The sequence below is a fragment of the Tamandua tetradactyla genome, chromosome 2, assembly GCF_023851605.1.
Source record: "Tamandua tetradactyla isolate mTamTet1 chromosome 2, mTamTet1.pri, whole genome shotgun sequence".
NCBI lineage: Eukaryota > Metazoa > Chordata > Mammalia > Pilosa > Myrmecophagidae > Tamandua > Tamandua tetradactyla.
In genome coordinates, this window is record NC_135328.1 from 81,622,433 (window position 1) to 81,649,849 (window position 27,417).

Below are 27,417 nucleotides of genomic sequence, written 5' to 3' on the forward strand. Positions count from 1 at the left end.
CTGGCTGGGAAGTAAGGTGGCTGGTGTCTGCCAGGGTCTTTAGGTTCATGACACCTCTCTCAGCTGAGAAAGCACAGGACAATCAATGTCTGTTATCTTTGTCTCCTCATTTAATAAGGCTTCCCAGGGAGTGTTTTCCTTCTGCATCTTCAAAGGTCTCTTCTGCTGTGTGGGCTCTGTTGGTTCTATTGCTTTTTCCAAAATGGTTCCCTCTTAAAGGGCTCCAGTAAGCAAACCCATCTTGAATGGGTGGAGACACATCTCCATGGAAACTACCTAATCAAAAGGTACCACCCACAATTGGGTGGGTCACATCTCCATGGAAACAATACAAAAAGATCCCACCCAGCAATACTGAATGAGGACTTAAGGACATGGATTTTATGAGGTACATAATACAAACCAGGACACATGTTATGGAAAAAATTAAAAGTAGTGAGGAAGTGGGAGAGCTAGTGAGGCAAGTGGTATGGGAAGAGGTAGTGGGTAACGTTCACGGAGAAGATTAGAGTTTCAGACTTAAAGAAGACTTGAAGAAGATAAGAAAGATAGCTGTGCTGATATATTTAGGTAAAGAATTTTCTATGGAGAAGGAATAGCCAGCATTAAAGCCCTCCAAAGCAAAAGATGCTTGGCATGTTCAAGAAACAGCAGGAGGCCAGAGTGGTTAGAACAAAAGGAGAGAGGAGGAGAGTAGAAGGAAGTGAAGTCAAAGGAATAATGAGAATGGGGCAAATTCTATAGCGTTGTACAAGCCACTGTTAGCACTCTGGCTTCTACGCTACCTAAATGCAGAACACGGGCAAGGTTTAGAAGAAAGGAATGACAGGCTCTGACTTGGTTTTTCAATGACCACTTTCAGGGTTATTCTTCCCTAAAAGGGGAAGAAAAGTGAAAGTGGGAAAACCAGATGGAAAGATGGGGAGGAAGTATTGTAAGCATTAGAAAACAAGGTGAAACTGTCACACTAACCACAGGTGGGGAACACAAGTTAAATCCTCTAAGTAAATAAACTCCTGAATGGTTTGGGCTAACTGAAACAAGATAAGCAGATGAGTTACACTTGTTTCAGAAAGATTTACTGTAGAAGACCACCAAATCTGAAGAAGACAAAAAACAGAAGGAACATCTGACAACTACTATCAACTCTGGACAAAGATTAACTTTAATTAACAAGTCAGAAAAGTAATTGCGTAACTGTCCCTCTAAATTTCTACCATGAATTACCTTTCCTGATATGGGAGGTAGATGCTGAGTATGTATTGAACTGAAGGGAATACTGAGGTAAGAAAATGGAATAAAACACTACTGCCTACTTGTCATAACTGAAAAACAGATGCTCTGTGATGGTTTACAGGCTTCATGGACCTTAGAATATCATGTTCTTGAAGCTAATCTATTCCTATGGATGTGAATCTATTGTAGGTAGGAACTTTTCATTAGGTTATTTCTATTGAGGCATGCCCCAGATGGATCTTAATCCTCCTACTGCAGTACTTCACAAATGGGATGAACACAGAGAGAAATACACAGGAGCTGAGAGAGAAAGCCACAGAAGCTGAGAGAGAAAGCCCCAGAAGCCAGAAGCTGAATACCACAAAACCTGGAAGAAAAAGGAAAGACCAGCAGATACTGCCATGTGCCTTGTCATGTGACAGAGGAGTCCAGAATCACCAGTAGCCTGTCTTTGGAGAGAAACCATCGCCTGATGATGCCTTGGTTTGGACATTTCCATGGGCTCAGAACTGTAAACTTGTAAATTATAAATTCTTATTGTTAAAAGCCAGCCCATTTCTAGTGTATTGCATTTCGATAGTATAGCAGATTAAAACAGGCTCTCTCTTGAAATCCTTTCCAAAATAACTGAATTAATTTTGTTACAAATTTTAAGGTTGTGTTATCATCACCTAGTAACAATATGTCCCTACTTGAAATAAAATTTCTCCCAAAGACATATATACTCTGAAAAAAAAATATATATATATATACATCTCTTTCTTTCTCTTATTCTCTTTTACTCACCAGCTCCCACAATCTCTTGTCTTACACACACACACACACATCCTTGAAATACCCATGGATAAGTTTTTAAATTACTTCATTTAGGAGGAAATATATCATAATCTTTTTGGTATACTTGAAGCCAAGCCTGATCAGGAGATAAATTTAACTGATCAGGTTCTGCCATAAAATATTGAGCAATAGAGTTTGTTAGTTGTGTTTATTTGGGGCGGGGGGGGGGGTGTTAAGTAGCAAATACCCAAACTGAGCAGGGTCATTATGATAATATAAGTCTGTTTCATGATAGCTGTATTAGTTTAAGCTGCCAGAAAGCATGATACCAGAAATGGAATGGCTTTTAAAAAGGGAATTTAATAAGTTACAAGTTTATAGTTCAAAGGCCCTGAAAATGTCCAAATTAAGGCACCAACAAGAGTTTAACTTCACTTGAGAAAGGCTGACACTGTCAGGGACACCTCTGTCAGATGGGAAGGCACATGGCTGGCATCTGCTGTCCCATGCTCCAGGGCTCATTTGCTTTCAGGCTGTTTCCTGTGGGGGTTCCTCACTTGGTATCTATGCGGCTTCACTTAGCTTCTTTGGGACACAACTCTGGGTTCTGGCTTGCTTACCATCTCATGAGAAGGCACAAGGCAACATCTGCTAGGCCCTACATCTCTAAACATCTGGGTCTCATGTTGGCTCCATCAGCTCTGAAGCAACTGTTCTCTAAGTGTCTGCATGAGCTCTGAGCTCTCTCCAAAATGTTTTAATGTACTCCAGTAAACTAACCAAGACCCATCTGGAAGGGGTGGATTCACATCTTCATCTAATCAAAAGGCACACCCACAATTGGGCGAGTCACCTCTGTGGAGATAATTCAATCAAGAGTTCCCAACCTACAGTATTGAATCAGGAGTAAAAGGTCCCCCACAAGATTGGATCAGGATTAAAACACAGCATTTCTGGGGTACATAACTTCAAAGTGCAAAGCAGCCAAGAGCAGGAATGAAACCAAACTCACACAGGTATTGAATCAATCAGGGTACCAGCAGAAAACAGTACACTTGGAAGAATTTATCTGAAGAGAATTTAATGAAGGAACTATTTATAGAAATGGAGACAAGCCAAGAGAACCATTAAGATATGACAAGGCAGACCAAGAGTGCAGCTTTGGGGTGCCATTCCCCTAGAGAATCTTTGTACAACTAGCAAAACCTGGCAGAGCCATCTTTCTCAAAACTATAAAAAATAGTCAAAGGGTTGCAGTAATTGGCTGTCTATAATATCCAGAGTTCTCTACAAAAACTGAACTGACAGAATATATATATTACAAGATTTTTAAATAGGAATTGGCTTGCACAACTGTGAGGATTGGCATGTCCAAATTCCATAGGGTAGGCTGCAAGTGAGCAACTCTGAGGAAGGTTTTTAATTAATTCCAAGGAGAAGCTGGCTTGCTGAAGTAGAGATGAAAATTCTTCCTTCTGACTGCTGAAATCATCACTTCTCCTTTAAGGCTTTCAACTGATTGGATAAGACTTATCTCACTGGTGAAGGCAATCTTCTCAGTTGATTATAGATACCATCAGCCATAAATGCAATCAACTTACTCATGATTTAATCCACAAAATAGTCTCACAGTAACAATCAGGCCAGAGCTTGCTTGACCAAACAGCTGAACACCATAACCTGGCCAAGTTGACATATGAACTTAACCATCACAGTGACAAGTCAAGAAAAAATAGTAAGAAACATTCAAGATGGCAGAGTGAGACACTTTCGGGCTCCATTCCTGACAGAAGCCTTGAACAGCCAGCAAGAAATGGCAGGAAAATCTTTCTCAGCGCTCCAGAAAACTGTTAAAGGACTACAGTAACAGGAAGAGCAGAAATTAAGGGCTCTTAAATGCAGCAGGATCTCATGCAGTCCTGGCTGGCCTATCACTCATCCTTTCACAGGTTCAGCCTAGAGCTGGCCTGTGCTCCCATTGCAGATCACTAGTCCTGTTTCCAGAGGGAGGAGAGTGGCCTTCATGCACATGTTGGTAGTATATATGTCCGGCCCAATCTACTTGCTGGTGTCCTGAGAAATTTATTAGCCCATAACTTGAACTGCATGTTGAAGGCAGCACAGAGAGTAGTCAAATTGTGATAGGATATACAATGGAGTGCCTGGGATTATGAAGAAACTGTTTCCTAAGGAAGAGAGGACACTTTAACACTAGAAATGGGGAATCCCTACAGGCACATGCGTATGCCCTAGATAAGACACCTGCACAGAAAGGATCAGAGAGGTGACAACGATTTGGCCTGGAGCTACTCTCATACAACCCGTCATATGGATAAACTCGAGAGCACATGCACAATTCAATCTATAAAAACTTGGAAAGGTGATTTCTTTTTTTCTTTTCTGTTAGCTGCTGGCATTCAAGGAAAACTCAGTCATAACATTAGCTGCGTACAAGCTTAAGGAATAGATGCTGCAGAGTTAAAATTTCAGTGATAACATAAAAAAAAAATGATAACATCCAGGTTTCAAAAAAAGACTGCAAAATGTAAAAGGAAACTGAAATTCAGGGCCCAGACAAAGAAGAATGCGAAAGCATTAGAAACTATCAAAGAGAGGGGACAGACTTGGGACATACAAGACAAACACTTTAAAAAACAGTCCTAAATGTGCTCAAAGAGCTAAAGAAAAACATAGACAAAGAACTAAAGGAAATAAGGAAAACAATATGTGAACACAAAGAGAACATGAATAAAGATGGAAATTATGAAAAGGAACAAAATAAAACTGAAGACCACAGAAACAGAAATTTAAAATTTTCTAGAGGGGTTCCGGAACAGAATGTAGCTGGCAGCAGAAGGAACTGGAGAACATGAAGATAAGACAATTGAAATCATTCAGTTGGAGGAGCAGAAAGAAGAATAAAGGAAGCCAAAGGAATCTATGCTATCAGGCACACGAATATATACGCTGTGCAAGACCCAGAAGGAGAAGAAAGAGAGAAAAGGATTGAAAAATATTAAAGGAAATAATGGCTGAAAAAATCCCAAATTTAATGAAAGACATGAATATACACATACAAGATGCTCAAAGAACTCCAAACATAACAAACCAAAATAAATAAGCACTGTGGCATATTATAATCAAACTGTTGAATGCCAAAAATAAAGAATTCTGAAAGTCACAGAAGGGAAGCAACATGTCATAGAAAACAGTCTCAATAAAAATGAGTGCCAATTTCTCATCAGAAACCACAGCGGCAAGAAAGCAGTGGGCTGACATATTTAAAGCGCTGAAAGCAAAAAACTGTCAATCAAAAATTCTAAATACAGCAAAACTCTCTTTAAAAGCTGAGAGAGAGATTACGATACTCCCAGATAAACAAAAGATAACAGATTTCATCAATACTAGACCAGCCCCATATGAAATGATAAAGAGAGGTCTGCATTTTGAAAGTAAAAGACAACAGACAATAAATCGAAGCCAGATGACGAAACAAAAACCTCCAGTGAGAGTAGTAACATGGGTAAATGTAAGTCAGTACTAAGGTATTTTTTATTTGTAAATCTACAATATACTTCCTACAGGATCTAAAACGCAAATGCAAAATGTATAATGATAAATCAATGGATTTGCACTCAATGAATAAACATGTAATTATTAATAAGAACTACATAAAGGTATGGGGACAGAGAGTAGAGGAACATAAGTTCATGAAACTATTGAAGTTATGTGTGTATCAAAGCAAATCAGATTGTTATAGTTTTAAGATATTAAATGTAAGCCCTATGGTAACTACAAAGACAATATCAGAAAATTTGCAAGCTCATAGAGACAGAAATTTTACAGGTTCTCAGGGTTGAGGGATAGAAGGAATGGGAATTACAGCATAATTGATGTAGGATTTCTGTTAGGAGAAAGGAAAGTTTTGGTAAAATTGATTGGAAAGTGGTGAGGGATTCCCAAGCCTTTGATCTTGAGGCTTGCTCTTATGAAACTTATTTCTGAGGCAGAGAAGCTAAGCCTAACTATAATTATGCCTAAGATTACTCCCAGAAAACCTTTTTTTGCTGCTCTGATGTTCTCTCTCTCTCTCTCTCTCTCTCTCTCTCTCTCTCTCTCTCTCTCTCTCACTCTTTTTCTCAGTCCAACTCTGCAAGGAAAATCATTACCCTCCCCCCTTACGTGGTACAGGACATTCAGAGGTGAAAGTCTCCCTGACAACATGGGACATGACTCCCAGGAATGAGCCTGGCCCTGGAACCATGTATTGACAACACCTTCCTGACCAAACGGGGGGGAAAGATGTAACAAAATAAAGTATCAGTGGCTAAAAGAGTTCGAATAGAGTTGAGGCGATTCTGGAGGCTACTCTTATCTCAGCCAGATATTGCTAATTGCCATGGTTTGCCAAACCCCAACTAACATCATTCCTGTCAATCCTAAGGAATACCTAGGACTCTGTCTGAAATTCTACAAAAGTTTCAGGCACTAAGGTTACCTTCCAGAACCTAAAACCTCTGGATGGTTCCTATACTAACAAGTTCTGAAAACCCAGAGGGCAAGCCTCTTCATGATCATCAACTAATTCCATCCCCCTATGCTATACTGTCAACACCCCTTTTCAACATGAAAAAGTTAGAATGGGAATAATCCAAATATCCCTAAAGATTGGGAGAAGGATCAAAGGAGAAGGAGCAGTTATAACAGAGAAGACAGGCTTTAACAAACGAATGTAACTGTTGAATCATTATATTGATTTTTTTTTTAGTCTCCAGTGAATTGGAACACCTAGAAGGCAAAAAAAAAAAAAAAAAAAAAATGAAATTGTGGAACTGTAACCCATACCAAACTTTGAAATCTATTCTATAACTACTTCTTAAAATGTGGTTTGAAATTTATTGCTTTTTTGTATATATAATAGATTTTGCAATAAAAAATATTAAAAGAAAATGTCAGCTTTCCACGCTACCCAGAGAAGGGTCCATACAGTATCATCTTCAGTTCCCTCATAACTTAAAGGGAAACTTAAACAATGTCCAGAGCCCTTGATATCCTGCAGATGAAGGAAGAGGATATCCTTCAAATTTCTTATAGCAGGAACCCACTCAGGTGGCACCAACATTGATTTCCAAGTGGAATAGCACATCTACAGAAGGAAAAGTAATGGCATCTACATCATAAATAATATCTTGTGGTTTTGATATGCACTTCTCTATGTCTAATGTTGTTGAGCATCTTTGCATATGTTTATTGTCCATTTGCATATTTCATTTGGAGAAATGTCTATTTAACTCTTTTGCCCATTTTTTAAATGGGTGGTTTGTCTTTTTGATGTCAAGTTGTAGGACTTCTATTTATATTTAAGAAATTAAACCCTTCTCAGAAATGTGGCTTCTAAATATTTTCTCCACACTTCCCACCTCTGAGAAAGCATTGACCAGTGCAACTGGGTCACATCTGCCCCCAATCCATGAAGGCATTAACACTGACCTGCTGCCACAGCTCCATGCATGCACACAAAGGGCTTCATGCCTTAGATCAGTGCACACCAGGGTTACGACCCCATTCCAGTGCACCCACGTAGCTATATCCTCCCTGGCCACTGGGCACCCATGTTCATAAGCATCAGCGTTACCTCCCCAACCTGTGCCTATACCTGCCCTGAAGCAAATCACCTTGCTGAACAACTCACTCTATGCCCTGCTCCCTGCTGTACAACCATCCTGCAAACACAAGGCCTTAGACTACTGACAGAAATCAACTTCCAGAGTAAATCAATTAAGATATTTACATGCCATGAAGAGAGCAGAAGATCACTAAGCATATCACAATGCAGAGTAGTTGAGGATATACTGGGGGAAAGCTTCCCAACCTTCATAAAGGATATAAATATACGAGTCAGAGAAGCCCAAAGAACTCCAAACAGAATAAATCCAAATGGGGCTTCCCCAAGACACATACTAATCAGTTTGTAAAATGTTGAAGAGAAGCAGAAAATCCTGAAAGCGGCAAGATAAAAACAATCTACTACATACAAGGGAAATCAAATAAGACTGAGTTCAGATACTCAACTAGCATCCTGGGGGCAAGAGGGCAGTGGTATGATATGTTCAAGATCCTGAAAGAAAAAGACTTCCAGCCAAGAATTCTGTACCCAGCCAAACTGTCCTTCAAAACTGAGGGGGAGATTAAAGTTTTCACAAATGAAGAAGTCCTGAAAGAATTTGTCAACAAGAGACCAGCCCTATGAGAAATACTAAAAGGAGTTCTGCTGGCTGAAAAAAAAAAAAAGGCAGGAGAGGGAGGTTTGGAGGAGGGCACAGAATTGAAGAGTAGCACTAAGGGTAATTTAAAGAATACAAAGAGAAAGAGGGAAAAGAACATATACACCTGACAAATAAAATAAAAAAGATAAGATAGTGGAATTAAAAAAAGCCTTTACAGTAATAACTTTGAATATTAACAGACTAAACTTACCAATTAAAAGATAGAGATTGGCAAAATGGATTAAGAAACCCATTAGAGCTATATGCTGCTTACAAGAGAATCATCTTAGACACAAATAAACAAATAGATTGAAAGTGAAAGGATGGAAGAAGATTTTCCACACAAGTTGTAACCAAAAGAAAGCAGGAGTAGCTATATTAACATTGAACAGACTTTATATGTAAAAACATCAAAAGAGACAAATATACTAATTAAAGGGTCAATTCACGGAGAAGATATAACAATCACAAGCATTTATGCTCCCAATCAAGGAGCTCCAAAGTGCATGAGACAGACAATGGCAAAACAGAAGGCACTGATAGATGTTTCAACAATAATAGTAGGACACTTCAATACACCACTGTCCTCTATAGCTAGAACAACCAGACAGATCAACAAGGAAATAGAGGAATTAAATAACCTGATAAATGAATTAGACCTATAAGACATATATGTATACCAAAGCACAAGGTTATACATTCTTCTCTAGTGCACATGGAGCATTCTCCATGTTAGCTCATATGCTGGGGCATAAAACAAGTCTTTATAAATTTAAAAATACTGAAATTATTCAAAGTACTTACTCTGGTCACAATGGAATGAAGATGGATCTCAATAACCACCACAGAATGAGAACATTCACAAATATATGGAGATTAAATAGAACACTCTTAAACAACCAGTGGGTCAAAGAAGAATTTGCTAGAGAAATCAGTAGCTATATGGAGATGAATGAAAATGAGAATACAACTTATCAGAACTTATGGGATGCAGCAAAGTCTGTGCTGAGGGGGAAATTTATTGCCCTAAATGCCTATATTAAAAAATAAGAAAGAGCAAAAATCGAGGACTTACCTGGAGGAACTTGAGAAAGAACAGCAAACTAACCCCAAAAGATTAAAGCAGAGATAAATGAATGGGAGAACAAAAGATCAATGGAAAGAATCAATAAAACCAAAAGTTAGCTCTTTGAGAAAATCAATAAAAATTGATGGGCCACTAGCAAGACAGACAAAGAAACAAACAGAGAGGATGCAAAAAACCAAAATCATAAATGAGAAGGGATGTGTTACCACAGACCCTGAAGAAATAAAAGAAATCATAAGAGGATACTATGAACAACTATATGCCAACAAACTAGACAACTCAGATGAAATGGGCAAATTCCTGAAGACACACAAACAAGCTACACTGACTCAGGAAGAAATACAAGATCTCAAACAAGTCACAAACAGATTCAATCAGTCATCAAAAATCTTCCTACAAAGAAAAGCCCAAGAACAGATGGCTACACAGGGAATTTTATCAAACATCCTACAAAGAATTAACACCAATCCTGCTCAAACTTTTCAAAAAAAATTGAGGAAAAGGAACTCTACCTAACTCATTTTATGAAGCTAATATCATTTTAATACCAAAACTGGGTAAAGATGCTCTAAGAAAAGAAAACTACAGGCCAATATCCCTAGTGAACATAGATGCAAAAATTCTCAATAAAATATTAGCAAATCGAACTCAACAGCACATTAAAAGAATTACACACCATGACCAAGTGAGGTTTATACCACGAATGCAAGGATGGTTCAACACAACAAAATCAATTAATGTAATACAGCACATTAACAAATCAAAAGGAAAAAATCATATGATCATCTCGATTCATGCTGAAAAAGCATTTGACAAAATTCAGCATCCTTTTCTGATAAAAACACTCCAAAAGATATGAATCAAAGTTAACTACCACAATATGATAAAGGGAATATATGAAAAACCAATAGCCAGCATCATATTCAATGGAGAAAGACTGAAAGCTTTCCCTCAAAGATCAGGTACGAGACAAGGATGCCCACTGTCACCACTATTATTCAACCCTGTGCTAGAAGTTCTAGCTAGAGCAATCAGGCAGGACGAAGAAATAAAAGGCATACAAATTGGAAAGGAAAAAGTAAAACTCTCATTATTTGCAGATGATATGATACTATACTTGGAAGAGCCTGAGAAATCTATAGCAAAGTTACTTGAGCTAATAAACAAATTCAGCAAGGTGACAGGATATAAAATTAATGTGCAAAAATCAGTAACATTTCTATATACAAGCAATGACCTAGCTGAGGAGTCAGTCAAGGAAAAACTTCCATTCAAAATAGCAACTAAAAGAATAAAATACTTAGGAATGAACTTAACTAGGGACGTAAAGGACTTGTACACAGAAAACTGCATAACATTGCTAAAAGAAATCAAAGGAGATCTAAATGAGTAGAAAGACATTCCCTGCTCATGGATAGGAAGGCTAAATACAGTTAAGATGTCAATTCTCCCTAAATCGATCTATAAATTCAACACAGTATCAATTAAAATTCCAAACAACCTATTTTGAAGATTTGAAAAAGCTAACTACTAAATTCATCTGGAAGGGAAAGAGACCTCGAATAACTAAAAGCATCATAAAAAAGAACGAAGTGGGTTGATAAACACTCCCTGACTTTAAAACCTATTATAAAGCCACAGTGGTCAAAACAGTATGGTACCAGCACAAAGACAGAAGCATTGACCAATGGAATCGAATCAAGAGTGCAGAGATAGACCACCAAATCTATAGTCTACTGATTTTTGACAAGGCCCCCAAACCCACTGAACTGGAACAAAATAGTCTTTTCAATAATTGGGCATGGAAGAACTGGATATCAATAGCTAAGAGAATGAAAGAGGACCCCTATCTTACACCATATACAAAAATTAACTCACAGTGGATCAAACACCTAAATATAAGAACTAGCACCATAAAGCTTCTAGAAGAAAATGTAGGGAAACATCTCCAAGATCTAGTAATAGGAGGTAGGTTCCTAAACTTTACACCCAAAGCACAAGCAACAAAAGAAAAAACAGATAAATGGGAACTACTCAAAATCAAATGCTTCTGCACCTCAAAACACTTTGTCAAAAAGGTGAAGAGGCAGCCAATTCAATGGGAGAAAATATTTGGAAATCACGTAACAGAGAATGGTTTGATTTCCTGTATATACAAAGAAATCATACAACTCAACACCAAAAGAACCAACAATCCAATTATAAAATGGGCTAAAGATATGACTAGGCATTTTTCTGAAGAGCAAATACAGATGGCTCAAAAGCACACGAAGAGATGCACATTTTCATTGGCTATAAGGGAAGTGTAAATCAGGACTACAATGACATACCTCACACTTATAAGAATGGCTGCTATAAAGTCCCCTTCGGGGAATGGTGAGAACAGGGAGAAATTCAACTTCCCCAAGTTAAATTCTTGATATCCTCACAAGCAGTGGGGACAACCAAAGCTATAGGTTGAGCCCCCAGTCTTGGGGTTTCTCCATACGACACTTAATGCCACAAAGGATAGGTCAAGCCTACTTAAAATTAGCCCTAAGAGTTACCCCCAAGAGAGCCTCTTCTGTTGCTCAGATGTGGCCTCTCTCTCCAGCCAACACAACAATCAAACTCACCACCCTCACCCTGTCTATGTGAGACATGACTCCCAGGGGTGTGGACCTTCCTGGCAATATGGGACAGAAATTCTAGAATGAGCTGAGACTCAGAATCAAGGAATTGAGAAAAACCCTAGAATGAGCTGAGACTCAGCATCAAGGGATTTGGAAAACGTTCTCAACCAAAAGGGGGAAGAGTGAAATGAGACAAAGTGTCAATGGCTGAGAGATTCCAAACAGAGTTGAGAGGTTATCTTAGAGGTTATTCTTACGCATTAAGTAAATATCACCTTGTTATTCAAGATGTAATGGAGAGGCTCGAGGGAACTGCCTGAAAATGTAGAGCTGTGTTCCAATAGCCATGTTTCTTGAGGATGATTTAATAATGATATAGCTTTCACAATGTGACTGTGCGATTGTGAAAACCTTGTGTCTGATGCTCCTTTTATCTACCTTGTCAACAGATGAGTAGAACATATGGAATGAAAATAAATAATAGGGGGAACAAATGTTAAAATAAATTTAGTTTGAAATGCTAGTGATCAATGAAAGGGAGGGGGGTAAGGGGCATGGTATGTATAAATTTTTTCTGTTTTCATTTTATTTCTTTTTCTGAATAGAAGCAAATGTTCCAAGAAACGATTATGATGATGAATATGCAACTATGTGATGATATTGTGAATTACTGATTATACATGAGAATGGAATGATCAAAATAGGAATATTTGCATTTGCTTTGTGTTTTTTGGTATTTAAAAAAATAAACTTAAAAAAGTTTTAAAAAAAAGAATGGCTGAAATTAAATAGAAACTATAAGTGTTGGAGATGATCTGGAGAAACTGGGACACTTAAGCACTGCTGGTGGGAATATATAATGGTGCAGCCATTATGGAAGACTGTTTAGTGGTTACTTAGGAAACTAAATATTGAGTTGCCCTATGACCCAGCAATAGCACTATTTGGTACATACACAAAAGAGCTGAGAGAAATGGCACAGACAGATATGTGTACACCAATGTTCCTAGCAGCATTTCTCACAATCACCAAAAGATGGAAACAAACACACTGCCCATTAACAGATGACTGGATCAACAAAATGTGGTATATACATATGATGGAATACTATGCAGCAGTAAGACGAAATGATGTCCTGAAGCACATGACAAGATGGATAAGCCTTGAGGACATAATGCTGAGTGAAATTAGCCAGACACAAAAGGACAGATACTATACAATTCCACTTTTATGACCAGCATAAAACTATAATCAGAGGCTTATAATAAAGAATATAGGGGACTCAGAGATACATACATGCTAGAAATGGGTGAACCATTAGCTAATGAGGTTGAACTCCAATGTAAGGAAATAGATAGGAGTGAAGGTGATCCTCTAGTGTGTCTATAAGTAACATTACCATATTGAAGATGAACAAGATTGAAGGGGTTGTATAGACCTATGTGTCCCACTGACTCACACTAGAAATGAATGAGTTCTCATTCATTATTTCAAAGATATGATTCTTGTATAAAGAGTGTTTAAGTCCAGGGTACAGGGGGAAAACTGCTATTGCATGCTGTGAGCTATGTTTGAAAGGAAACCATCAGCACTAACATAGCAACAGCAGAGATAAATAATGGAATGAGGGACAAGAGTTAAGTGGATGTTTAGATTTTCTATTTGGTGAGGGAGTTTATTGGTTTTCTGACTCTTGGGAACAATGAAATTATCTAAAATTGTGACTGTTGATGGACTGTGGACTTTGGGCCCTCTGCATAATGCCTGGTGAATGCAGGTGACTCAAGGACGCACTGACGGACTAGATTGGCTAATAATGGTGTATATTTATGAACGAAGGTTGTGCTGCTACAAAAAGGAACAATGTCATGAGGCATGCAATGATGTGAATGAACATGTGGGACATTTGGTGAGACAAAATAAGCCAGGAACAAAAAAACAACAATGGTATGGTCACCCTTAGAAAGTGCTTATAAGAAAACAGGAGCCTAGATTATAAGCTTTTAGAGCAGACACATTAAGTCTGGAGCGGTGATTATTATTCCTGGATTTTGAGAAGCTGTTTTATTTATGTAACCTGATATTTAGACATAAGAATGAAGCCAAACAGGTTGGAGTTAAAGTAATTCAGAATAGAGGGGTAAGGAAGACAGTGTCTATATTTTAGAACCACACATATTCTTTGAGACCAATGGAAGAAATGTTTATTTGATCTGGAACTGAAATTTTCTGTAGGGCATAATCTAATTCAACCTATCTGTATGAACAACTGAAACACAGGAAGCACAGCATAAGTAAGAGGTCCTTTAATCCTGCGTAGATTATTGTAATGCCTGGAAACATCCTAGAGTATATTAAGCAGATAATTAAAAAGTATTAGCAAAGTCCCCTGAGGGAGGGGAGAAAGACTATGTAACTATTAAACCTTACCATCAGAGAACTCCCTGATACTGTATCAAACCTTAGGGATACCCAAATCAATAGGCCATGCCCTCAATCGTGAGGCTTACTCTTGTGAAGCTTATGTAGGTAGCGGAGAAGCTATAATAAGCATGCCTAAGAGTTACTTCTGGAGGACCTCTGTTGTTGCTCAGATGTGGCCTCCCTCTCTCTAAGCCCAACTCTGCAAATGAAATCATTGCCCTCCCCCCCTACCTGGAACATGACATCCAGGGGTGAAAGTCTCCCTGGCAACATGGGAGAGGGCTCCCAGGGATGAATCCAGACCTGGCATCATGGGATCAACAATTACATCCTGACCAAAAGGGGGAAAAGAAGTGTAATTAATAAAGTATCAGTGGCAGAGAGAGTTCAAATGAGTCAAGAGGCTACTCTGGAGGTTGCTCTTATGCAAGCTTCAAGTAGACCCTACTACCTGTCATAACCTGCCAACCCCCAACCAGGACCATTCCTGCCAATTCTAAAAAATACCTAGGGCAACATATAAGATTCCACAAAAGTTCCATGCACTAGAGTAACTTTCCAGAAACCTACAACCTCCAGATGGGTCCCTGGTCCAGATAAGTCCTTAAACCTAGCCCAACCTCTCCAGAACATCACATAGTTCCCATTTCCCTACCCTACATTAGTGACAGACCCTACCAATATGAAAAATTTAGAATTGCCATAGACCAAACAACCTCAAAGAGAGGTATGGAAAGATCAGAGGTGATGGTCGAATTATACAGAGAAGATAGGACTTAACAAATGAATATGAATGTTGAATCATTAAATTGATATCTCTTTTAGTCTCCAATATTTCACAGCAGCTAGAAGTAAAAACCTAAAATTGTGAAATTAAAGCCCATGTCAAAGTCTAAAATATGTTCTACAACTAATTATGCTGCTATGCTTTGAAATTTATAGCTTTTTTGTATATATGTTATTGTTCACAAAAAAAGAAGGAAAAAAAGTTGATTGTGATGAGAAAAAAAAGTATTTAAGCCCTCTAGCCTTCTATATTCTGGAGCAGCGAGAAGGAAAAATATGAGAGGACTGTATGGTAGCCCATGACAAACTCTGGGATCTGTTCTGTAACCACTTTTTGAAGAGGGCTTTGAAAACTATTGCTTTTTCATTTCTTTGTTTTGTATATATGTTTATTTTTATTTATATATATTTTATATATATTTATATTTATTTATTTATATTTATAATATATTTATATTTATTTATTTAATATATTATATATTTATTATATATTATAATATATATTATATTATATTATATTATATATAATATAATAAATGTTATAATATAATATATTTATAATATATAATTTATATATATTTATTTATATATTTATATATATTTATAAATATATATTTATATTTTTTTTATTTTTATTTTACAATAAAAAAAAGCTAAAAAAAAAAAAAGAACAAGCAAGAGCAGAAAACTAATATCATCCCTAAGCCTAAAGTGTCAAGTGAAAGGAATAATGCTACCATTGTCCAACAAGACCCACAACTATGGAAGAGGACCCACCAGACAGGAGTTGTAGCTGTTGAGAAATAGAGCCACTGACAGAAATGCTCCAGGGCAGGAGAAAGCAAGTGAAAGAAATATCCTAACTTCTTTCTCCTCCAAGCCTCTGATCTTCTGCTGGTGTACCCACTGCTCAAACCTAACCAGAAGCCAGATTATAAGGGTCCAACTGAGAAAAAATTCCTTACAGTATACCTGCAAAGGGGAACAGATATATCAATTTAATGGGACAAATTGTGAGGCAACCTTTAGCAATTTGAAGGTCATGCATTTAAAAGGTTACGTAGGACGCAGGCTGTAACATAGTGCATATTCTGTACTGTTGTTTTCTAAGCTGATTTTCAGTCAATCCATAGAGGTCAGGGCAAAAAAAAAAGAGCAAACGGCAAAAAAAAAAGAGACCATAGGAGAATGGATCTTCGGAATCAAAAGAATACATAACCGGGCCACGGTGGCTCAGCAGGCAAGAATGCTCGCCTGCCATGCCACAGAACCCGGGTTCGGTTCCTGGTGCCTGCCCATGTAAAAGTAAAAAGAAAAAGAATACATAACCAACACAATATTTAAACAATCTCACAAAGAATGGATTCAGAGCACAGTCCCTTCTCCAGGAACACATTCCCCGTAACATTACAGGGTATGCATGCAGATCAGAAACTAGGAAGTGAAAATAGGGTGGCTACTAAAGAATAAGAATAAAAAGAAAGAAAGAATAAGAAAAAAAAGAAAGAAAGAATAAGAATAAAAAGAAAGCAATCTTTTTTTCAATAGGCTTAAATTAGAAAACCGCGAGTTGCTTTGTTATAAACGATTTCATTTGAAATAAGAATTAAAAAAAAAGACATAACCTCATTGTACTTAGACTTTCTAATTCAACTTTAAAGAAGTATTTAAAATAATATTGAAGCATAAGATAAACTAGGAAAACATTTAATAATTTTTAAAGGTCCTAACACCATTAAACTATGATATACCTCAACAATAAAACTTAGCAACAGAAAATTTTATCTTCCAATGCTTTACCATTTTTTCATAAATAAAAGTTGGTTATCCATAATATTGTCTCACTTTAAAACACCTCGATTTTTCCATACTAAGAAATAAAAATGAAGAAAGTTACAGAGTAATTTCACAAAATTATGCTAAAAAATAAGAAGGAAAAAAGCAGACTAAGAAAAATAAGTAATAGCAAAACACAGTTCACCAATTGAGAAATCTGCAGGCCCATAATTTAAAATATGGTGTTTGGACATTCCTGCCTTTTCATGGACAACAAACTTTCCTGACCTTAAGCATTTCCTCAAAAATTTGTCTGCCAAATAAATGCTTGATTCCTTTTAAAAATAAAGAATCCTTCAGATGAATTTGAAGTGTAAGGAATTTAAATTTACTTGCCTTTTGAAGAATATAATTCAGTCAGTGGATGACTAAATAATTTGAGGCTGACAGTATGGCAAAAAAAATAGAGGTAGAAAACTAAGAGTAGTTAAGTCAAAGCTATAATGGCATACATAATTGCATAAGCATGAAAAGTTTAAAAAATAGAACTCATGGACTGCATTCATTAGACAGTTAATATTTTTGCTTGTTTCCAAAATATGTCTAATATACAATTATTATATCTCTTTATCATATTTTGAGAGATAGTAATAACACCAAAATATTTCACCTAAATACTCTTATCTGGAGAGTATTATATATAGAAGTAGGAATTGAACATGAAAATCAGCTTAGAAAACAACAGTACAGAATATGCACTATGTTACAGCCTGTGTCCTATATAACCTTTTGAATGCATGACCTTTAAGTCGCTGAAGGTTGCCTCAGAATTTGGCTCATTTTGATTGAAACATCTGTTCCCCTTGCAGGTATACTGTAAGGACTTTTTTCTCAGTTGGATTCAGAACACAGCAAGTGAGCCCTTGTCTGTCCAATCATACAGACCCCAACACTTGTAAATCAAGTTCTGGGAGGACAACAGCAGGTCCACACTCCGTCACCCTTTCTCAGCCAGCTACGCCAACCGACTGCTGTGAGAACTGCTCTTATCATGTCATCAAATCAAAACATGTTGAGAAGAGGGACTATCAAGGCATCTGCAGAATTCCCAAAATGTAGTGACTTTGGAACATTGACAGATGCATCTGTCATTTTATACCTTCAACTAACCTGATGTCCACTGGCCCGACACAGTAAAGCTGTCCAAGATCGATTCCAATTCTTTCACGTTATTTTCACATGTCTCTACTAGGAAGGCCTGATGCTTCTTAGCCTTTTAATTAAGAAAAAATAACACATAATAAGGACATATACTAAAATGTATACATATTTTACATATTTTACATATACATATGTATACATATACTAAAAAATACATATTTTTTGCATGGACACATATAGTACAATTAAGCATAAACAAGCTAATAATTATTCCATTCAAATCTAATATTAATAAACCCTCTTTCTGCCTTAAACCTTTCACTTGGCTTAATATAATATCACACAATGTCTCATTAACAATTCATTATTCAGTATCTGGCATTATTCTATATATTTTATATATACTAATTCTTTTTATCCTCACAACAACTCTATGAGAGGACTATCATTAACCCTATTTTATAGATAAGGAAACTCAGATACAAAGGAATTTAAAAAACACTTTAAAAGATCATTTTTATAAAGATAGACATATAAACCAATGGAATAGAATTGACAGTCTAGAAATGAAATCACACATCTGTAGTCAACTAGTTTGTGACAAGAGTGCCAAATGCATTAATTGGGAAAGAATGGTCTCGTCAACATGTGATGCTGGGAAAACTGAATGTCCACACACAAAAGAATGAAGTTGGACCCCTACCTCACACCATATACAAAAATTAACTTTAAAATGGATCAAGTATCTAAATACAAGACCTATAACCATAAACTCCCAGAAAAAAACGTAGGGGAAAACCTTCATACCTTGGATTTCATGGTGATTTCTTAGATATGATATCAAAAGCACAAGCAACAAAAGAAAAAATAGATAAACATTACCAAAATTATGAACTTCTGTACATCAAAGGACATTATCAAGAAAGTGGTCTCCTTGTTGTGCATGGGGTGCACAAGTCTGGTGCTCAGAGCCATTGTGGTGAGGACCATGTTGGAGCCGAACATCCTGCTCACCAGTATACCAAGGGTTGGAAAATTTACACTAGGCAAAGAACTTGCATCAAGATCAGGATTGAAATGTGAATGATATAGCTAAAGAAGTGTGATCATCAGATATCATGTAATCTAGCAAGAGGATACTCCCAAGAACATGCCAAAAGATGAACAGATCATGGTATAAATCCTGAAAGATATGAAGATTACAGAATGTGAGCCAAGAATTATAAATCAAACGTTGGAGTTTGCCTTCTAATATGTGACCACAACTCTAGATGATGCAAAAATTTATTCCAGTCATGCTAAGGAAGCTACTTTTGCATTAAGAAGCATCTTAATGCAGATGATGTGTAACTGACAATCCACCCTCAAGCTGAATGATCTTTTACCTCTCCTCCTCCAAGAGATTTTTTTATTAGATTTTGCAAGGCAAAGAAATCAAATCCCTTTGCCACTGATCAAGTCATATGCAGGTCCTAGATTGCCACTTGGTAAATACTGCTTAACCGCTTCAAACTATAAACTTGTCTTTTACGAAAAAAAAATGCATCTGCTTCTGCAGGAAGAGTTACAGTTCCCAAGTTAAGTGTGGGATCAGTTACTGGGAGACCTGGTACTCCCATACCAGGCACAGCACTCCACAAATTATGTCTGTTTCAAATTAAGTAGGGCTGCCAATGTCCCTCACAGGGCAAAGGTTTATAGTACAGATGCCTATTTCACAGTCCCCAGCTGTAAAAGTATTCATTCCTGCAACATCAGTAGTTCTGATTAATTCATCATTAATTAGGTCAAAAAAAATTCTTATTGCCACTAACATGGTGTCATTACAAATACTGCCAATGAATCATCAAGTGCACTGAAAATAAAACATAAAGGTGATGATGATGATGACAATAACGATGATAATTTGTCATCTAGAGCTTTGATGCATATAGCATGAATATTTGGTACTGAATCCACTGTACTTAAATATGCATGCTGGATCTTTCCTAGTTCTGTTTTAGAAAACTTAATTAGTATTTAATGAATAAATATGGTTAATATACTTTTCAACTGAGATGTCTGATTTTCTTTAAGAGGATTACTAGCTTTTTTATCAGCTTTTAAAAGTAAAAAAAAAAGTTTTCACTCATCAATTTGTTAATACTTTGACAATTATATTTTTAGAAGCTGTTTTCTCCTCTGTTCTAGTTTGCCAGCTGCCGGAATGCAACACACCAGAGACGGATTGGCTTTTAATAAAAGGGGATTTATTTTGTTAGTTCTTCAGAGGAAAGGCAGCTAACTTTCCACTGAGGTTCTTTCTTACATGGAAGGCACAGGATAGTCTCTGCTGCTCTTCTCTCCAGGCCCCTGGGTTCCAACAACTTTCCCCGGGGTGACTTCTTTCTGCATCTCCAAAGGCCTGGGCTGAGCTGCAAGTGCTGAGATGAGGAATGCCGAACTGCTAGGCTGTGCTACTTTGCACTCTCTCATTTAAGCACCAGCCAATTAAGTCAAACGTCACTCATTGCAGCAGACACACCTCCTAGCCGACTGCAGATGTAATTAGCAACAGATGAGGTTCGCGTAGCATTGGCTTATGTCCACAGCAACAAAACTAGGTATGTTCACCTGGCCAAGTTGACAATTGAATCTAATTAACACACCCTCCATTATCACCAATAGAAATAACAGGTGCAAGTTCAAGTGGTTAGAGTTTATTCATTATTACTAAGAGTTTCACCTCTCCTGTCTTCAGAGGTTTAGGTCATAGTATGATCTGTGGTATAAATCACTTACATGGTTAGTTATCTCAGATTTCTAAGTATAATCTTGTCTCCTTTGTGGAGAGACTACTTAGAATTTTTACTCATCATGAATCCTTATCTGTTTGGATTTATCTTTCTCGATTGTCCAATTTCTTCTTAAGTCCCACTTTACAATCTCTTTAATTATATTTAAAGACTCTCAGTGCCTCCCGACCACTCCCTCCTCTTTTTTTATGATTTTTATTTTTTCCAGTATCCCTTTTTGCAGGTCAATTGTGAGCAGCTTTGCTTGTGATATTCTTCATACTATAAACCAGCACCATGTGATTATTTTTAATCCAGTCTGTCATTTCTTATAGTTTCTAGAACTTAGATCTTGCTATGGCACATCGGTAGGCCATTCTTCATTTTGTATCTATATGAAATCTGGTTTTGTTCCTCACTTCTTGAACATTGCCCTGTTTTTGACAAATAATTTCAGAGTCACATATAGTAGTCAATAAATTCAGTCAAGTAAATTCTCACCCACTCAATTTAACTAACATTTCTGAACTAATGAAGTTGCTATGTAATCTATTAAGAAAGCACAGAGAAGAACATTAACACCAATCCAAGGATTGGTGAGACACTTGTCTTTATCTTCACTGGGTCCTCTCTGACATGTGCTGACATCATTTAACCCATTGTGTGTCCATCTAACAGTAGTATATCCTCAACCATCCTATTTGTAACTTATTGATGAGATTATTTTATGAAATGGAAACAGCCTTAAAAGAAAAATGTTAATTACTTTTTCCCTCCTAGGAAACCAGTTAAAGGATTTCTGGTCTAACTTGGATTAACGTTAGATGAGGTTTCTCATAAGATAGCAAATACTTTTTGCCCTGGCACAATTTGAATATATCTAAAAATCTCACCAGAAAATAGGCTAATATACCTGGACCCCCTCCCCCTTTTTTTCTAATAATAATATATTTTAAGGAAAACAATGGAATCATCTATTCTTTTTAAAAAGCAGTGGTTCTCCAATGAGTTACCACTTTCCATACACTAGGACAGCAAGAATCAAAAAGACAAGTGATAGCAAGTGCTGTCAAGGATGTGGAGATAACATAGCTGGTAGAAAGGTAGAATGATATAGCCACTTTGGAAAACAGTTTTTCAGTCCCTCAAAAAGTTAAAAACAGAACTGCCATATGATTCAGCAATTCCACTCTTAGATATATACCCAAAAGAAATAAAAACATTTGTCCACACAAAAACTGTACATGAATGTTAATAACAACATTATTCATAATAGCCAATAAAAAGTAGAAATAACCCAACTGTCCGTCAACTGGTGAATGGATAAACAAAATGTGCCAAATCCATTCAATGGAATATTAGTTAGCCATAAAAATGAAGTACTGTTACATGCTACAACATAGGTAAACCTTGAAAACAATGCTAAGTGAAAGAAGCCACACACAAAAGGCCACATGTTCTTTGATTCTATTTATATGAAATGCACAGAATAGAGAAATCCATCAAAACAGAAAGTATTAGTGGTTGCCAGGTGCAGGGGAAAGGGGGATGGTGAGGAACTGCTAATAGTATCTCTTTTTGGGTTAATGGAAATGTTCTAAAATTAGATAATGGTAATGATTGCACAGCCACTGAAAATTTACCAAAAGTCACTGCATCATTTGCCACAACAACATAGCTAGTTGTGTGTGTTTTATAAATATATCTCAACTTAAAAAAAGAATTGCTGCAACATAGAACTGTACACCAAAACAAGTGACTACTACTGTATGTAAATAAAAAATGTTTTAAAAGCCATTTTAGATTTGTATACATATATAAAAAAGCAGTGGTTCTCAACCAGGGGTGATTTTGCTCTTAAGAGGACATTTGGCAATGTCTAGAGGCAATTTTGGGTTGCCAGAATAGGGGTTGGGGGATTTGCTATTGGCATCTGGTGGCCAGAAGCCAATGTTTCTTCCTAACATACTACAATGCACAGGACAGACTCCCACAACAAAGAATTATCAAGTTCAAAATATAAAATGTATTGAGACTGAAAAACTCTGCTATAAAAGAAATGAAGCTTTTTTAAATTAAAAAAAAATGGTTTTAAACCAAAAAAAGATGGAGAGACAAACTATAAGTGAAAGAAAGTAATTGCTAGCCAATATCTAAGTTTAATAACCAGAATATATAAAGAATTCCAACAACTCAACAACAAAAAGAAAACCCAATTTAAAACTGAGCAAAGGACTTAAATAGACATTTCTTCAAAGACATGCAAATGGTCAATAGCACATGAAAAGATGTGCCTCATTGGTCTTCAGGGAAAAGCAAATCAAGACCACAATGAGGGTACAGACCCACATGTGGTGCAGGAAAGGACCCTGAAAATAAACAGACGCTCCCTTGTGAGCCTTCTTCCTCAGGGCTGCATTCAAGTCTCCACCACTGTGGATATGCTCAGATGCCGAAGATCTAACTGCAGCATAAGCAGCAATGAGTGCTTCAAATGTGGATGATCTGGCCACTGAGTCCAGGAATGCCCTACTGGAGGAGGCCATGGTCATGGAATAAGAAGCCATGGCAGGATTGGTTTTACCTCGGATAGAGGCTTCCAGTTTTTTTCTTCATCTCTTCCAGACATCTGTTATCACTGTGGTGAGTCTGGTCATCTTGCCAAGGATTGTGTTCTTCAGAAGGATCCCTGATAAAACTGCAATAGAGGTGACTACATTGGCAAGGACTGCAAGGAGCCCAAGAGACAGTGAGAGCAGTGCTGCTACAACTGTGGCAAATCAGGCCATCTGGCTCATGACTGTGACCACGCAGATGAGCAAAGTGCTATTCTGTGGAGAATTTGGACACATTCAGAAATACTGTACCAGGTAAGGATTAAGGTAATTCAGAATACAGGGGTGAGGCAGACATTATGTATATTTTAGAACCTCATCTAGTCTTTGAAGCCAAAGGAAGAAAGGTTTATTATGTCCAGAACCTAAATTTTCTGTAGCACATAATCCAATTCAACCTGTTTGGATAGATCATTTAAATATTCAGACACAGGGAGCCAGAATAAGAATAAGGGCCTTTAATCCTGTATAGCTTAATGTAATGCCTAAATATATCCCAGAGTATATTAAGCAGATAATCAAAAAGTATTCGCAAAGTCCCTTGAGTGATGGGAGAGAAAATATGGAACTATTAAACTTTACCATCAGGGAATCCTCTGATTCTGTGTCAAACATTAGGGACACCCAAATCAATAGGCCAAGGCCTTGATCTTGAAGCTTGTTCTTGTGAAGCTTATGTACCAGCAGAGAAGGTTAGCCTACCTATGCCTAAGAGTTACTTCTGGAGGGCCATTTTTGTTGCTCAGATGTGGCTTCACTCACTCTAAGCCCAACTCTGCAAGTGAAATCAGAGCCCTCCCCCTACGTGGGACATGACATTCATGGGTAAAAGTTTCCCTGGTGGCGTGGAAGATGACTCCCAGGATGAGCCTGGCCCTGGTACCACGGGATCAACAAATCCATCCTGACAAAAAGGGGGGAAAGAAGTGTAACAAATAAGGTATCAGTGGCTAAGAGAGTTCAAGTAGAGTTGAGAGGTTACTCTGGAGGTCGCTCTTATACAAGCTTTCGTTAGACGTTGTTAGCTATCATAACTTGCCAAACCCCAACCAAAACCATTCCAGCCAATCCTAAAGAACACCTAGGGCAATATATAAGAGTATACAAAGGTTCCGTGCACTAGAGTAACTTCCCAGAAACCTTCAACCTCCAGATGGGTTTCTGGACCAGGTAAGTTCTGAGACCTAGAGGGCTCAGCCTCTCCAGAGCATCAGCTAGTTTCATCTCCGTACCCCTTATTATTGACAGCCCTTCCAACATGAAAAAGTTAGAATTGGCATAGGCCAAAAACCCCTAGAGTGGTATAGAAAGATCAAAGATGATGTTGGAGTTATACAGAGTAGGTAGGGTTTATCAAACGAATATGATTGCTGAATCATTAAATTGATATTTCTTTTAGTTTCCAGTATCTTAGAGCAGCTAGAAGTAAAATCCTAAAATTGTGGAATTGTAACCCATACAAACTCTGAAATCTGTTCTACGATTAATTGTTGTATTGTGCTTTGAAATGTATTGCTTTTTTTGGACATGTTATTTTTCACCAAAGAAAATGGCGATTGTGATGTAAATGCACAGCTATTATGAACCACTGATTGTACACTTTGGCTGATTACATGGTATGTGAATATATAATACATATCAATAAAGAATAAATAATTTTAAAAAATTGCACCAAAATGAAGTGCTATAGGTGTGGTGAAGCTGGTCATGTAGCCATCAACTGCAGCAAGACCAATGAAGTTAAATGTTAACACTGTGGCAAGTCAGGGCACCTTGCACCAGAATGCACAATTGAGACTAAGGCTTAATTAATTTCCTTGTTGCTCCTTTTTCTGATTGACAGTTGTATTATTTTCTCCGAATCCTCGTCACTGGTCAAAGATTGGCAGATAGAGGCCACTCCCAGGCCACTGAACTTCACTTGCCATGTAAAAGGAGGAAAGGGGTGGACAAAAATGTACTTTCTGCATTTAACTACCAAAAAAAAGTTTATGTTTAGTTTGGTAGAAGTGTTATGTATAATGCTTTGTTAAAGAACCCCCTTTCTGCGCCACTAGTGAATAGGGATTAATGAATGGGAACAGTTGAGTCAGATCAGTAAGCCCATTCTGGGTTTCTTGAACACATTCCCATGTAGGAGGTAAAACCAATTCTGGAAGTGTCTGTAAACTTCCATAAGCAAATTTGATTTTAGCATAATGATGGCCTTGGATTGTCCGACTTCAGTAGCTATTAAATATCATCAAGCAACATCTGTACAGGCCCTCCATAGAGCATACAGTTGAGGGGGAGTAAACAAAATAAAAAGACAAAGCATGCATAATAATGGCTGTGCAAGACAGAAATCAAAATAAAAGCCTAAACAGGAACAACTTCATCACATTGCTTCTGGATATACAGATGGTGATGGCAAAGGTTTAGAACACATTTTTTCAAAGACTAAATCTAAAACCCAGCGTAAACATCGATGCTCAGAGTTAGTATAATTTGGAGCTATTCAGGAATTGCAGAGAAATGCATTTTCACAGAAATCAAGATGTTATTTTTGTATACTATATCACTTAGACAACTGTGTTTCATTTGCTATAATTAGTTTTTAAAAGTCAGATGGAAAAAGCAACTGAAGTACTAGAAAATAGAAATACGATTTTAAACTATCCAATAAAGCTGGAGGAGGAAGGGGGTAAAACTACAATGAGATACCATGCAACACCCACTAGGATGGCTATTATTAACAAATATAAAGTTTTGGTGAAGATGCAAACAAAGTAGAACCCTTATACACTATAGGTAGGATTCTAAAATGGTGTAGCCACTATGGAAATCAGTTTGATGGTTCTTCAGAAAGTTGAACATAAAATAACCATATGACCAGGCAATCTCACTTTAGCTATAAAATCATAAGAACTGAAAACAAGGACTCAAACAGCTATTTGTATACTAATGTTCATAACAGCATTATTCATGATAATCAAAAGGTGGAAGCATCCCATGTGCCCATCAAAAGATGAATGGATAAACAAAATGTGGTATACACATACAATGAATGGATTTTACTCAGTCATAAATAGGAATGAAATTCTGATACATGCTACAACAGGGATAAACCTTGAAGATACCATGTTGAATGAACAAATATAGTATTATTTCATCTACAGAAAACACTTAGAACAAGCAAATTCATAAAGACAGAGAGATTACAGGCTATTAGGGTTTTAGGTGGGGGCAGGAGAGTTATTGCTTAATGGGTACAGTTTCCGTTTGAGGTAATGAAAAAGTTTAGATAATGAATGTTGGTGATGGTAACATGAGTTCTATATACGTTATTACAATAAATTTTAAAAATAATAATAATAATGTTTGTTATGCTGTGGCAAATTACCAGGGGTGCTCAACAGTGAATGGAGAAAGATCAATTAGAAATTACAACAGCAGTCTACTCAAGAGATGGTGGTAACTTGGTCTAGGGTATTAGTGGTAAAAAAGGAAAAAAAAAATGTATGCTCTGGAAAGATACTCAGAAGATGGAACAGCCAGACCTGGGTAACACTACATTAGGTTAGACTACACTGAATTGGATAAGACTGGATTGGATTGAGCTGGACTGGACTGAATTAGGTTGGACTGTATTGGATGGAGTTGTATGAGGTTGGATAGGGTTGGGAAGTGACAATCAATAAGGAGAGGAATCAAGATTGATCTCAAGGTTTCAGCCTAGAAGAAATGTGTAGATTTCAGTAATTCAGTGGAGGAAGGAAAGGTCTTACTGAGGTTGTTTTTGTTTGTTTACTTGTTTGTTTTTAGCAGAGGCTCCCTGCTAAAAACAGGATTGGTAATTTTTTTTATCATATTCCATTAGAGAAATTTATAAGATTCTCAGCAACAGCACAATGTCTAGCAAAT

At 37.1% G+C, this 27,417-nt stretch overlaps 1 protein-coding gene and 2 pseudogenes across 16 annotated transcripts in view; 2 read left to right on the plus strand and 1 right to left on the minus strand.

The window, feature by feature from the left end:
- Positions 1-27,417, minus strand: part of CCDC171 (coiled-coil domain containing 171) — a 576,357-nt gene that overhangs the window by 292,000 nt on the left and 256,940 nt on the right. For all 16 annotated transcript variants that reach the window (XM_077148117.1, XM_077148129.1, XM_077148126.1 and 13 more), the window contains one exon: positions 18,135-18,237. In XM_077148117.1, the coding sequence (XP_077004232.1) occupies positions 18,135-18,237 (103 nt within the window). The remainder of the gene's footprint in view (positions 1-18,134; positions 18,238-27,417) is intronic.
- Positions 19,114-20,064, plus strand: LOC143675094 (transcription initiation factor TFIID subunit 9-like; annotated as a pseudogene).
- LOC143675095 (uncharacterized) lies at positions 23,188-25,322 on the plus strand (annotated as a pseudogene).